This window comes from Mya arenaria, chromosome 14 (assembly GCF_026914265.1).
Source record: "Mya arenaria isolate MELC-2E11 chromosome 14, ASM2691426v1".
Classification (NCBI taxonomy): domain Eukaryota; kingdom Metazoa; phylum Mollusca; class Bivalvia; order Myida; family Myidae; genus Mya; species Mya arenaria.
Window position 1 is genome coordinate 56,411,908 of NC_069135.1, and position 15,435 is coordinate 56,427,342.

Sequence of the window (15,435 nt, forward strand, 5' to 3'; positions counted from 1 at the left end):
TCTGCACAAAGTTTTGGTTTGCATATTTACCCAACATCTTGAATACAAACATCATAATTGAGTATCACACCATGTTTAGTGGATAATATAATTTATTATAGAATATATTAGCAACATATTTGTCATTTAAACACTTGCCCTGCAGGGAAAAAGAAACTATAATAATACTGCCTGGAAACTAGCTTTTGAATAGTGTCCGAGTTCTCTATTGGGCTACTTATTATCGACTGCCGTTGTTCAACACTGATCTGGTACGCGGTGTTCTGAACCCGATCGTCCACATCAAAGTGCACAATTGAAAAATATTCGACAGCGATGTTGGTTCATCCTCTGCGTGGGCTTGGATATTGCAGACATACTGTGCAACTTCGCCACGCTTCGGGTGTAAACAGATTATGGTACACAAACTATTTGAAATGAGAACATACACCACGATGATCAACCCCTTTCTGCATGCAGTTGTGGGAATTAAAATATTGAAGATTTTTTTTACAAATCAATATATATTTCCTTTATGAATTATCTCATAAATTATATCTTTATCTATGATCTTTAAACCATGTCACATCTGAGATGGCGTCATTCAGTAACAGAAACTTTGACGTCATATATGCCTTTCGCAGTTGACCTTTTAACGATATAAACGGAAAAACTCAAGTCTCACTGCATAATTTATTATTCATCTAACATCAAATGAGTTTTGGCAGAAACATATTATAACAAGAACATTGTAACTGGTCTGGTGGTAACGGGTGAATGTTAGGTAAACAGCTCAAAATATTTATATCATACGCTAGTTATTAATAATTGAAAAAAAATGAAAGTACATGCTTAAATGGCCTAATTTAAAATCTGTGAACAGTACACAACCTCTGTGTATTGATCTTAATCTAATTGCCTTGTGCCGTCTTATCAGATCTCCGATCTGAGTATTCTGCTGTGTAGTTTTGGAGGTTTTATTATAGAAATGGACCCTAAATGGCCTTAGCCAATAAACAAATATACAGGAAATTTGCCTCTTATTGATACCAGGGCAATAAGCAGGAGATGCACGGCAGAGGATTAGATGCCAAACATTCCTAAAACTAGGCCTTTAAGAGTGCTCTGAGGAAAACGAAAATGCTTGTTGTTTTACAGTAAAAATAGGCATAACTCAAAAGGTGTTACAGCCAGAATTATTTGCATGGCTGTGTATGTGTGTATTGACAATGGCAACGTACGTACCAATTTTCATGTGAATATCTTGTAAAAATGGGTAATGGCCAAGGTTAATACATGACAACGTCAAGGCTATGACAACTACTCTTATTTTTACTTTAGAAAGCAGTTAAAATTAACTAACAATTACAGACTGTGATTCATTTTTAATGATTCAATTTATATATTGAACAAATACATGTTATTTAATTATTATACAATATACTCAAACTACCAATATTCTTAAATACAAAAGAAACGTTCATAATTTAACACAATCTAATGAAGGAATTCAAATATTTCTTTTAACTGATTCATTTTCAAAATAATCAATTTATAAGTTAAAAATATAAAATATTCCAGCATTATTATTTATTAAAATAAATCATCTATTGCACACTTTTTTTATTTAAAACCAAATGTAATAATATTAATGAGTAAATATTGCAAAATATACGAAATTCTGATTATTGTCAAAGTGCAGTTTTAAAATAAATAGTTATTCTCATGCTTTCAAATAGTTTGTTAATTATTATCATGCATTTAAAAAGTGTAATAATAAGTGTAATAATATATTCTGACGCATTTAGATAGTGATGTTATTTATTCAAATAGTGTTGTTATTCATTCTAATGCATTCAAATAGTGTTGTTATTCATTCTATTGCATTCAAATAGTGTTTTTATTCATTCTAATGCATTCAAATAGTGTTGTTATTTTTTCTAATGCATTCAAACAGTATTTTTTTCCATCACATTCAAATGGTTCTTAAACATTTGTTCATTAAAAAAACAAAAACAAAATGCAGTATGTAAATACTTTTACAAGTTTGATTGGAAATAGACAATAATTTCATCTGATGTCACATTTAATTGTGTGTATTAAATACATCCACAAATACATTCAGATTAAGGAATATGTTTTCTAATGAACAGCTTGTGTAACAAACATAATTGTATACAAATTATTCAAACTGTGTTCAAAATGGATTTCTCTGTTGTTTTAAAGGGACTAGACACCAGATGGTCCAAAATTCGGCAAATACCGTATTTCCTCAAAACAAGCATAGAATTGTCAGTGCAAGCTAGTAAAATACTGATAATACATCACTAAACATGATAAACAATGATTAACGCAACAAGCAGCAATCACGTTGCTGTCCCATCCCGTTTTAAATAGGGCATAATGGGTTCCAAGTTTAAATCATATCTGCTTATGAGTACAGATAAATATACTGACTTCGAAAAATGCATGAGTCATAAGCAATGTGTTGTAAGTAAAATTCAATGCATTGTTCACAACAATATCAATTGTATGTAAGTTTTTGACAATTTACTTTTTTCTTGCAATTGAATCATCTGGTGTCTAGCCCCTTTAAAATATAATTTCATTTTGGCATTTAATTCACAATCCTGATACATTTGTTCTGTTGCTCTCCTGTGATAATAATGATTCAAACATGACCTACGTCTATTTGCAAAAGGATTTCACTGTCATTCTTAAAGCTGCACTCTTGCAGATTGACCATTTTGTCAACTTTTTTTTATTTTTTGTCTTGGAATTAGCCATTTTTTGAGTATATGTCTGGAAACCAGTGATATAAGACTGCTGACAAAAAATCAGATCGCAGTTTTTCATATTTACGTTTCGAAAGTTGATATTTACGACTAAAAGCGTTACTAACACTTTAAGAAAAATGAGTTTTTCAACAGTTTTCCAAACAATTGAGATCTGTCCTATTGTGAATCATCTTATATGAATGAATTGAAGGCACTGAGATCAAAATAAGCTGATTCCAAGACAAAAACTAAATAAAAGTAAAAACGGTCAAACTACGAGCTAGCAGATTTAAAATAAAATAATTGTTTTTAGTATAAAATGTATGCATTGCACTTACCGGTACACAGTACAAGTTTTGTGGATTTCTAGCTTAATACTGACCTAATTGTTAAGGTAACCAAACAAATATGAGCTGGATAATTAACAATAACGTAAAATTTTGATGCCAGGTTACCCCCTATGAAGTTTTGGTACAATTTTAGGCAAGTTTTAAAAAGGACAGGGTGTGGCAGAAAAAAGACAGGGTGCTTAGAGCTGCACTCTCAAAGATTGCATAAATGTCTGGAATCCAGTGTGATAAGATTGCTGACAAAAGATCAGAACGCAGGTTTTTATATTTATGTTAAAAAAAAACGACGTTAATATGGAAACCTGCAATCTGATATTTTGTGAACAGTCATATACATCTATCATTATGTCCAGACATTCTAAGTCAAAGATTAAAATTTGTCAAAAAGGTCATTCTGTGAGAGTTCAGAAAAAGGACAAGTTGTGTCTGGCTGTGATGAATTTGAACACTCAATATGATTTTTTTACATATTAAAGGAATTGTGCTTAATTGAAGTAATATTAGGTGTTAACTGCCAAATATGTCCAGTTTGTATAAATTCATGTCACGTTTTATGTTTTCATTAAAACAAAAAGAAATTTTTCATGTTCTAAAGCATTTAATTCCATGAATAGAAGAGGGTGCACATTTTGATCTCCGTGAAGGCAGAAGTGTTACAGCTACCAAAAGATGAAAAGGTACAACACCCTTCCTTTAAAAATTAAGCTTATATTAAACTTTGTTTAGGTATCATTTGAAAGATATTTTCCAAAGAATCATTATACATTATAACATTAATACAGTGTGTATATAATTATATTATATCTTATTTGATCTTTGTTTCAATTGAAATCAGACATTGCCACTTACAATGTAAAAAAACTTATGTGATATAAAACAGGCCTTTTTCTGCCCATTTTGGGAAAATTCATATTGCAAAGTATGTCATTTTGAGGAAAAATAATACCTTTACATAAAAAATTGACTTTTCTGTCTCCTGCAAATGGGAATAATCAAAATATAAGTTTATTTACCCTTTCAAAACACCTGAAATAACTGAAATAATCAATCCATTTGAATATAAATATCAATTACAATAAATCATGACAGTTAATATTGCATTCTAATCTCTGAATGTGATGTAAACAATTTCTTTATTCAATAATCCAAAAAACTTGACATCACTAAATTAATTCAGATGTTGAATAAACCATTACAGGTAAGAAGACTTTCATATTCTTTGATTTATTTATTAACTATGGAAAAAGGCCTGTTATATTATTGGTATATAAAGATACATGTATGTTTGTACATGATGAATATTCTCTTTCTGCACATAACACTTTACAAATGCGCTAAAATATTATCAGGTAACCTGGCATCAAAAATTCATATTCTTGTGTATTGAACACTTTAACAATATAAAAGGACTAATAATATATTGATAGAGTAACATCAAATATAATTATATGCGTAATACTGTGCGAGTATGGTTAACTTTACATGAATAGGTATTATGCATGAAAATAAAGAGCTTTTGCAAAACAAACTAAAATTATTTGCATCAAAAACAATAATCAAGTCCACACACATAACAAAAAATTTCGAAGAACGAAATATCGCAATCAGTTCCTGCCAAAATCCAACATCTCTGAGTATACCGCTATAATCTTGGTATTGTAAATATTAATGAGACGAGGGCTCTCGATATGCAATATTGACCCAACTCATTATAAAAAGGAGTTAAGGCTGCACACTGACAATTTGACTGTTTTGACAACTTTTTATATTTTTTGTCTTGAAATGAGCCAATTTTTGTGTAAATGTCTGGAAACTAGTGATACAAGACTATAGACAAAAGATCAGATACCAGTTATACATATTTACGTTAAAAAATTGACGTTCTATGGCTAAAAGCATAACTAACACTTTAAGAAATTTAAGGCAGACTTCCAAACAATTGAGATAGGTATGTTCTTGTGTGAGTTATCTTATATGACTTAAATGAAGGCATTGATACCGCAATAAGCTGATGCTGAGACAAAAACTAAAAAAAGTCAAAAGTGCCAATTTTTGAGAGTGCAGCTTAATCTATCTTGTGCTAATCCCTCGATTAGAGTGCCAGTAGGCAGAGCATTATACAGTTGTCAAAAGAGCAACATGGAAAACAATACCTAACAATTCAATAATAATTATCATATAATCAATATGAGAGTGGCGGTATTCATAAAACTTCTTAAATCATTTCTTAACTTAAGTCACATTCCTAATTTTCGTATCTATTGATTTAGATGGATAATTATGAAATAAAAAAATAAAGAATTTCGTAAATACATGATTTTCATTGACCATATTGAAAAAAACATATTTTAATGTTAAAAAACACTGATGCATTTCTTTCAATTTAACTATGAATTTTAAATTTAAGAAAATGACTTAGTTAGGAAATGACCTTAATTAAGGAATGCACCCAGATTCAACAGCTTCATAATGCCCTAAATATGGATAGCATTCCAAAAGCATAGTGCTTTTTTAAATACAGCATTTTATATACAAACTGTTATCAAGTAAGCGCACTCGTTTTTTTCACAAAGACTAACTAGATATATAAGGTATACAGATACATTTTCATATACATGTATATATATCAATGTATTGAGATTCAACAGGTCCACAATACTGTTAATATGGATAGAACTACAAAAACATAGTGGCATACATGTATATACAAACTGGTTGTTCAGTAAGCGCAGTGGTAAGCACCCACACCTTTTATAAAGGCTACACATGTAGCATTAAATATACAGATACATTTTAATTCATGAATGCATTGAGATTCAACAGCTTCAAAATGCCGTTTACATGTATATGGGTAGCACTACAAAAACATAGTGTCTTTTTAACACACGGCCCCCCAGGTTCGGAAGTATACCAGGTGGCCCCGCGGTGCTGGGTGAATGCAGTGGTTTTGGGGCATTTGGGTTGCGGGGGCATTCGGCAGGGATTTTACTATCAGTTTGTCCCCGCTGTTCCCCGGACCTGGTGGGGCCGTGGTTACAATTGACTGGTGCATAGACTACCTTTAAAACTGGTCACAAAATGACCTAGTTTATTCATCCATTTTAAACTCAGGAATTTATAACATCATATTTCCCAAGGCATAGGCTTATCAGCTAAAAGACCTTATTCCATTTACGGAACATGCAGTTCATAATATATTATTTACAAAGAGATTTTACAGCAGTCAATCCTGAACAACTCCCTTTAAATCAAGGTGTTTTTGTTGATCTGGAAGGTTTTCGTAATCAGGTTTCCATTCCATAAGAAGTTCATTGGATGGCTTGCTTGCCGATTTAGTATAGTGTAACCCAGGCTCCTTCCAGTTTGTGGTCAAACCTTTGTGTCCTGTAAATATTATAACGGAGATTTGTTATTTGTATGCTTACATGATTTTTGTGTTGTTTTCTGATTGACTTGTGGGCTGTTTTCTTCCAAATGAAGAAGGGGTTTAAAGTATCAGTGTTGTTTCAAAACAGTAAAATATCGCTTTGGTATCAGTCATAGTTTTTAAAGTTTGGCTCATTTCGCTCAGTGGTTGGAGAATAGGCGAGTGATTAAAGGCCTTAGAGGTGCTCTTGGAAAAAACTTAAATCACAGTTAATATACATGTTTATGTACCCCCGACACATAAATAAGAACAAGAAATGCATTACCTTGGCTTGGCAAAACATGCAATTTCAATAAATTTCAACTACCAAAAAAAAAAGACACTTCAAATGTAAAAATAATGTACAGGTACTTCAGCATTTCTTTTTGAAAAATAGACAATTTTATGTTACCTTTAAAATTTGGATACAGCGTATATTCCTTGAATTTCCAGGAATGATAGATGTGCCATATGGACCACACCCCACCTGCTTTCCCCTGGGACTGGAACGTCTTAAACCACTCAGTCATCACATTACCAGGAATGTATGGCTGGAATGTCTTGTCTTGATTCACTTGCGAAAACCACTCCAGAAAGTGAATCCAGTTGTCTCTACTTGGCGAAAAACCCCACGTTCCTAGGACGGGGTATAAGTATACTAAACAGTCTTCAGGAGCTTCTACCATTTTGTGTGAATGGCCTATTGCATGTTTTATTGATATTCCTTGTAATGCGAACCCATTAATTTCAGGTATGCTGTCATATTTATTATGCACTAATTTCAAATATTTGTAAAAATGAGGAGATACTGTGAGGTCATCCTCAAGAATCACGGCAATTTCAGAACTGTTCACCCTTGGTTTCCACGTCCCGAGCCATTGTCCGTAAATTCCGACATGCTGCGAATGTTTTATGACCTCATAATCCCCATGTTTGAATACAAATCCTTCAGCAGTTTCAACAGTTAATGGATCCACAACCCCTTCCTTCGATCTATCGATCCACACCTCAACTTTAACTTTATCACCATCAAAGCTGGCTTCGTTGATAGAATTAAGCAGACGTAACATGGATTTAGCACGGTTGTACACGATTAACAGTATCCTTAAGTCATACTGAGCTATCGGTGAAAGAGTAGTCATAGAAGATGATGATGCGTTCACCGGTATCATTTTTGACATGCCCTGATTTTGGATAATTTTATACTCTTGCCTCTTCTTGTTATCTGTATCTATGGAAGGGTTCCACTGGGTGTAGCCCAGGATTAGAGAAAACCCAAACACAATCAAGCATACTTTTACGATAAGACTGATTTTTCCCCTCATCATTTTTGTTTTCAAATTGCCGGTATTTACCATAATCTCTAATTAATCTGTGGGTGCTTGAAGCAATGATAGAACGCAGAACACATGGATATAATTTCAACAATGTCTAATCTCAAGTTTTGGAATAAAAATATATCTCGATCAATCTGTAAAATGCACCATTTTTATTACGTGTATCAATTCCAGTCTCATTTACTGCTCAGAACTCTTGCCGAAACTGTAAGTAATTGTATTTTCTTTCAACACACCAATATTTTTCAATCCTACACTTGTAAGTAACACGTGAAGAAACTATTTACAAATTCAAAGCAGTTTAAAACAACTTAAACCAATTAAAACAAACCACTATTTTTTCTCAAGCCAATAGTTTCATATTACAAGTTTCCCCTATGATAAGCTTAAACTAAGCCTCCATTTGTTGCAATATTTAAATTTTCCACATTAAATTCAATTCCACATTATTCAGCAACACAAATCAGAATAAATGTTAATGCGAGTGAGTATTTTCCTTTACGAGTATTACAATAAAAAAAAAGCATCCACTTATATCTTGTGAATAAGATTATAGAGTTTAATATTACTGCCTTTGACAAGCTTTCTGCATAATGTCGCTTTCATGTTATGTGTATCTTCCACTAGTGATTTAGGAGTTATCCTCATTTAACACGCTTTAAAGATGTTGACCTGTTAACCTTTCCTTTTCTTCATTGCCCTTCATGGTGACATAAATTGATTCTCTGCTTTTCAAGTGTTTTAAGTGTCAGTTCTTTTATTCCACACAAGCTGTTTGTTCAAGGGCAATAAATGGTACTCATCAAAGATAAAATATAACATTATGCCATAAAATTACATTTTGATTTGCCAGTTTTATACTATACAATCTGTTCTTGTTGTTTTTGCTGTTTATTGTTCACTTCCTTTGCTGGATAGACGTACATTCATCAACAAATCTTTTCTACTAACAAACCATTTTCTTAAAACTTTTCACGTCCAATATTGTATGTATCATGTTTTTTATCCTAATTGTTCCCGATCACATATTTCACTGATGTATCCCTTTATGTGTAATTAATACCAAGGCAAGGTACCAATCATCAGAAAATATGGCCACATGACAAAATCTAACCAATCATAAAGCAGAGAACAGCCATATGACCAAATCTAACCAATCATTATAAAGAACAGCCACATGAACAATTTTAACCAATCATCAAAGAGAGAACAGCCACATGTCCAAATCTAAGAACACTGAGGACCAGATTCTTACTCAGTCCAAAATTACAAACATTTGTTTGGACTTTCAAAATGTAGATAAGATTCATTATCTGCAGTCCTCTATTTTACACCCTTTTTTATTTACATGTAACCAGAGTTACTGCTGCTACTGAGTGTTCAGATCACTAAATTCCTTCCTTTCTCAGTAAAACTCGGTGCCCTCTTCTTTGCCTGAAAAGAAAAGAAAGATACATGTATGACTTTTGAAGTGTGAAATATTAATCTAAAAGAGCATGAGTAAGAACAGGATCTAGACTCAGCTGATGCACACATAGATGGACAGGAACAATTCTGTTGTTTTTTAATGCACTTATTTCAAATTTAGTATTGTCCATTGAACAAGAAGCAAAAAACACGCTTAAAGTTAATAAGATTTTTTTCTGATATTTGGGGGTATCTTGGTTTCTTTTTTGATGTATTGCGATTTTATTTAAATAAACATTCAGGTAACGTATATAATTCAAAATGTCTGATATAAACTTCGGAACAATCAGTTTTTTGCCAATGGCAAATAACCAAATGTTAGCTATAAAAATGCCGGAAAAAAAACCTGAACGTTTATTTAAATTTCTAATGTGGTTTAAGATTAGAAACATAAAGCTTCGAGACTTTCATCCTACTAAATGCAAGTGCATGAATAAATTTAACTAGAGATTGCTTTTTTGAAAAAGCGCTTGTCTCCCCTATTGTGTGGTCGTAGGTGAGAAAAAAAATATAGGAGTTTTCTAAACCTCATGATCAACCTCCCTACCAAGTTTGGTGAACCTAGGTCAAACCATTCTCAAGATATTGAGCGGAAATGTTTTTTACATTGGGGGTCGCCGTGACCTTGACCTTTGACCTAGTGACCCCAAAAACAATAGGGATCTTCTACACCTCATGACCAACCTCCCTACCAAGTTTGGTGAACCTAGGTCAAACCGTTCTCAAGATTTTGAGCAGAAATGTTTTTTATATTGGGGATCGCCGCGACCTTGACCTTTGACCTAGTGACCCCAAAAACAATAGGGATCTTCTACACCTCATGACCAACCTCCCTACCAAGTTTGGTGAACCTAGGTCAAACCGTTCTCAAGATTTTGAGCAGAAATGTTTTTTATATTGGGGGTCGCCGCGACCTTGACCTTTGACCTAGTGACCCCAAAAACAATAGGGATCTTCTACACCTCATGACCAACCTCCCTACCAAGTTTGGTGAACCTAGGTCAAACTGTTCTCAAGATTTTGAGCAGAAATGTTTTTTATATTGGGGGTCGCCGCGACCTTGACCTTTGACCTAGTGACCCCAAAAACAATAGGGATCTTCTACACCTCATGACCAACCTCCCTACCAAGTTTGGTGAACCTAGGTCAAACCGTTCTCAAGATTTTGAGCAGAAATGTTTTTTATATTGGGGGTCGCCGCGACCTTGACCTTTGACCTAGTGACCCCAAAAACAATAGGGATCCTCTACACCTCACGACCAACCTCCCTACCAAGTTTGGTGATCCTAGGTCATGCGGTTTTCCAGTTATCGATCGGAAACGAAGTGTGACGTACGGACGGACTACCGGACAGGGCAAAAACAATATGTCTCCCCCAGAGAGGGGGAGACATAATGAAATTACATGCATCTTTTCATTGGTTTAAAATTTGGAAAACAAATAATTATATAAATGAAAGTAGTGACAATTCGTGTATAAACGACTAGAAATCTTTACACAAATGTACATCTACTAATGACTTTTATCTATTCTATCAATATAGTAAATAAATAACCATGACAACATAAATATCAGGACTTCAGAAATGAAGATTCCAGATTAATATGTTGATGTGTCATCATTGAAACCAAATATGGGGCAAGATATAATTTGAAAGAAAAAAAAACGGAACAGACTGCAGGGCTTTTTCTATAGTACCAACGGGTCAGACTATCTGACACATTCCCAAAGCACAATTTATGATATTTTTCCCAATCTTTAGAAATCTTTTGGGTCACTTCAAAGGGAAAGGAAACTAAAATTTAATAATTTCCTCATTCGCAGAAGACAGAAATGCTCATTCTTTTACCTGTAAAATTTCCCAATTTCGGCATATTCGTGACACAAATTTTCTCAAAATGTCTAGGGTCTTTTTCTCAAAATGTGCATAAAAAAGCCCTGGACTGACATGATGATCAGGGATCACTCACTAATACAACATTCCTCATCCCTATTCTTGAAGCCTTCTGTTTTAGACAAGAGTGATAGAAAAGGACAACACACACATCAGTTGTTTTTTGTGGAGATGAACAAGGGGCATAACTCAGCAATTATTTAAATCTATATTTATGGACCTTGCTGTACATGTATATTCTTTGGTCACTTGTACTATTTGTGTATCAAATTTCATCTAAATATCTTTACTTGTTTTTAGCTTTTAGGACATGGTTATTTTTTTTTTAAATATGACAACAACCACAACAAAAAAATATGGCAAAAACCTCAACATTTATCCTAAGAATACAGATTTGAATGCTAGTACAATCAAAGTATCTTTATGATAAGATAATTATTTCAGACATATAAATATATTTTTAATTTAAAAAAGTGACGTAGCCAGGCATCAATACACAGGGCATTTATCTGAAGTCAAGTCGGCTTTAAAAGTTTCGGAGCTTGTGTTCTATAAGTTGTAAACCCTACTTCATAAATAATGCGCCAGTCAATTGAAACCACGGCCCCCAAGGTTCGGGGAATAGCAGGGACTTTGACTTTTGGTCCAACCAGCCCCGGCTTAAATCCCCGCCCAGCGGGGACGAACAGATGGTAAAATCACCGCCAAATGCCCCCGCACCCCAGGGACCCTAGGTAAGGCCCATTCCCCGCTATATTATAAGCGAAGACAAAACCACCGCATTCACCCGGCACTGCGGGGCCACCTGAAAGGTAAAAACACGGCCCATTTCCCTGGTATACCCCCAGACCTGGGGGGCCATGGTTACAATTGACTGGTGCATAAGTATTACTAGACTTGATGTGAACAAAAGATATTACACCTTTTACTTCCTGTATTTTTTTTGAGTCTGTTTCTGTACTGTATACTGGTATCTATAATGATCATGAAAATAAATTCAATTTATACAGTACACTCAATGAGTTAGACCCACTTTCCTCACTCACTCCGAGGGATAAAGTCAATTATCACGGGTTTCCTCCGAGGGTATAACTGTTTCCCTCTCTAAAATCCCCCCGAGTTCCTCCGAGTGGCTGGCTTACCGCCGAGTTTAATATGAACGATAGCGTTGAGAATCGTCCAATTTTATGATCCCGCGGCGGAACTCCGAGTCTAATCAGATAAGCAAGAAATCATTCCAACGTTTAATTTGTATTTATGTCCGTAAACGCCAATTGAATATTGTCTTGAATTATAAACATTGAATCATTAAAGTATATCCACTAAGTTATTGCATCATAAAGCAGCCGACTATTTACACGATTCTGAACCATGACCTCTGACGTCAAGCGCGTGATCAATACAATGTAGAATATACTATTTATTATTGGACGTTTCATGGAATTTTCCACAGAAAACGAGGCAAAGAAGGCCTTCAAAACCATGCGCTGTGAACTTTGAATGCGTGTTTGACCTCCTGATTTTCCGAAAATGTGTAACCTAGAATTTCTCGGAAGAAATGTGTTTATCAGTCATTAGCAAAACCACGTTTATAAGATGTATGTGCAACTAGTGAAATACGACTGCATTCTTGTGGTAAGCTAATTTCATGCAAAAAGGGCAGAGGAAAAAGAATAATAGCAATTTACTGGAGCTGTCATAATCGGTTGAACATTTTAATAAAATAAATATAACTTTAGCATAGATTCTTATCTAGTGCCCGCAGAGTTTCGCGGAGTTAACCCCTCCGCGGAACGCCGAGTTCGTTATTCTTCGGTCGACTGTTCACCCTCCGAGGGCCTTAAATTCAAACTCCGAGGAACGCGGACAGTCGATAAAATCATTGTGTTGGCCGCGATAGCAGAAATCCGCGGAGGGAAACAGAAAGTGGGTCTAACTCGTTGAGTGTACTGTACATACAGTCGAAACTCGATGGCTCGATATTCTAGGGACCGGCCAAAGTACTTCGAGCCTCCAGAATATCGAGCCAAGCGGGATTGCTTACAGAATGTCATTTTTTCATTTGTTACATAAAGTCTTATTTACCTCTTTTGTTATTGGCTACGCTATCTCCACAAGAGAAGGAAGAGTATTTATTGGGCATAGTTACGCACCCTAAATTTCGTAATATGACTTATTCGATTATTAGAAAATATCATTTTATTATTTTATTTATGATAAAAATACATTTATGCGAAAACAAGCAACTATAAACAGTGGGTAACACAAACATAGCTTAAAAGTTATATCAAAATGCATAGTAATTTAGGGATGGATAACAATTAGAGACAGAACTTAAAGTGATGGCATGTTTATTCAACTGTTAAAACATTTAAATTCGATAATAATTATAATATCAGTCAAGCAATTTTCATCGATTAGCGCCTTGTGCTCAATGAAGCCAATCAAATAAATCAAGGTGTGGAATTCTTAACTGAACCCGCGAAAATTACATCAACCGAAGCAAACAAATCAAAGTGTGAAATTCTTGTTTGAAAACGACTTCGAGCGTGGAGAAATATCGACCCTCAAGATATCGAGCCATCCGATCGAAATTCATATGAACAAAGAGTAAATAAAATTCGGTCCTTTTAATTTGGTTCGAGCCAACGAGGATATCGAGCCATGAGATATCGAGCCAACGAGTTTCGACTGTACATGTGATAATTTCTTGGGTCGATTCCGGGACACTTGTCGTAATGTCAACGCACACTAGGGGGGTCCGGGTTTTTTTTTAAATGGGGAACGTCTGTGGTGCATTCTAGAGCATATCTGGGGCTATTTTAGTCGTTTTCAACGTCGGGAAAATGTACCTATTTTGACTGCCAAGACGTATTTTTTACTTGACATAGGTTGTTTTTTTCTGCATTTTCTTGAAAAAATAAAAACACCAGATATTTTCCCAGGCTTTAAATGAAGTGTTAACCAGGAGGATATGCAGTCTACTTTCGGTTTCATCAAAACAGGAAATAAACATTTATACGGGCACCTGTTTTCCCGCGCTTTTGAGAACATGACAAAATATTTATTTTTTCATCACATTTAAAATGTTTGCAATTTATGACACACAATATTTTCCAGACGATCAAGAAGATTTTCCAGTCGATGAGCTTTTTTCCGTTTGGAGATGCATATAATTTTGATAGAGACGTGTCAACAATCGGCTGTATAAAGCGATCATGTGACTTACCATGTAAAAAAATACACAACGATAGTTCGAAAAAAAGTTCAAAACACTAAAATTCCTTATGGACGCGTAAGTTGTTTAAAGTTGTTTAAAGTATAACGACGTATCGACTTTGAAATTTGAATGGAATATTGGATGTTTTCCTTGTTTTAATTTTGTTTTTTTACTCATTTTGTCACTTTCTTTGAACTTACCTTCATGCTCGTTTGTCGGTAAAATGTGTGAAAAATATCAATTCATCAATTAAAAGCTATCATTCATAAGACCTAACAAATCCATATGAAAACAATGAATTTGTATACAAGATCCCTTCCCAACTCGACTCGTTAAGCACAACAATAGGCCAATAGATCAATTATTGGGTGATTGACGATGACCTTGACGACACACATACAAATTAACGGATAAGTGTCAACATGTCCTGTGTTTAACGGCCAGTGTCCCGACAGGCAAAATAGCTGACTTACATTGGTAAAATTAAGATAAACGATTCCAAGATTTTTTTTTTCCGTTTTTTTTTTAAACTTTCCGGGACAAACATGCACCCTCTGTGACTCCGTGACAGAGATATGATTTCCAGGACAATCCCGGACGTTATCACATGTATGATTTATATTACTGCACAGGTCACCTTTCCAAAAAACAAAAAGAAGCTCTAGGCTATGGGGAAAACTGACTTAGGAACGTATTTTCCACATTTAAAATCGTATGCTTTTTGTTTAATTAATTTCAATTTTTCAACAATACACAATGTACGTTTAAACGTTTTGCAAATGTCGTCTGTTTTGAACATGTTTACTTATTATAATTATTGAATAAATGCACTGTCCGAATATAGTGATCTTGACCATGCTTAAAAATATATATATGGTAATGCAAAATTGAAATAAATAACTAGGTAACACAAACAATGCTTCTAAATAATCGCAAAAACATAATTGATTTTTACCAAATTCTTAGCAGCTGTCATTTTTCCGGTCCTTAATAATTTTCATCACC

At 34.3% G+C, this 15,435-nt stretch overlaps 1 protein-coding gene across 1 annotated transcript; it reads right to left on the reverse strand.

Annotated features, from left to right (window-relative positions):
• Nucleotides 1-658: 658 nt before the first annotated feature.
• Nucleotides 659-15,427, reverse strand: LOC128217374 (uncharacterized). The gene is made up of 3 exons (XM_052924499.1): nt 15,386-15,427; nt 6,925-9,283; nt 659-6,490 (listed from the first exon to the last, which is right to left on the reverse strand). The coding sequence occupies exons 2-3, from the start codon at nt 7,868-7,870 to the stop codon at nt 6,330-6,332; spliced, it is 1,107 nt and encodes a 368-aa protein (XP_052780459.1). The 5' UTR covers nt 7,871-9,283; nt 15,386-15,427; the 3' UTR covers nt 659-6,329.
• Between the last annotated feature and the right edge of the window lie 8 nt (nt 15,428-15,435).

What these genes read in the sequence shown, in the direction of transcription:
- LOC128217374 (XM_052924499.1), bottom strand. Translation starts at nt 7,870, where the DNA reads ATGGTAAATACCGGCAATTTGAAAACAAAAATGATGAGGGGAAAAATC. An exon ending in GCTGTATCCAAATTTTAAAG is followed by an intron (nt 6,491 to 6,924) that starts GTAACATAAAAT and finishes TAATATTTACAG; the next exon opens with GACACAAAGGTTTGACCACA.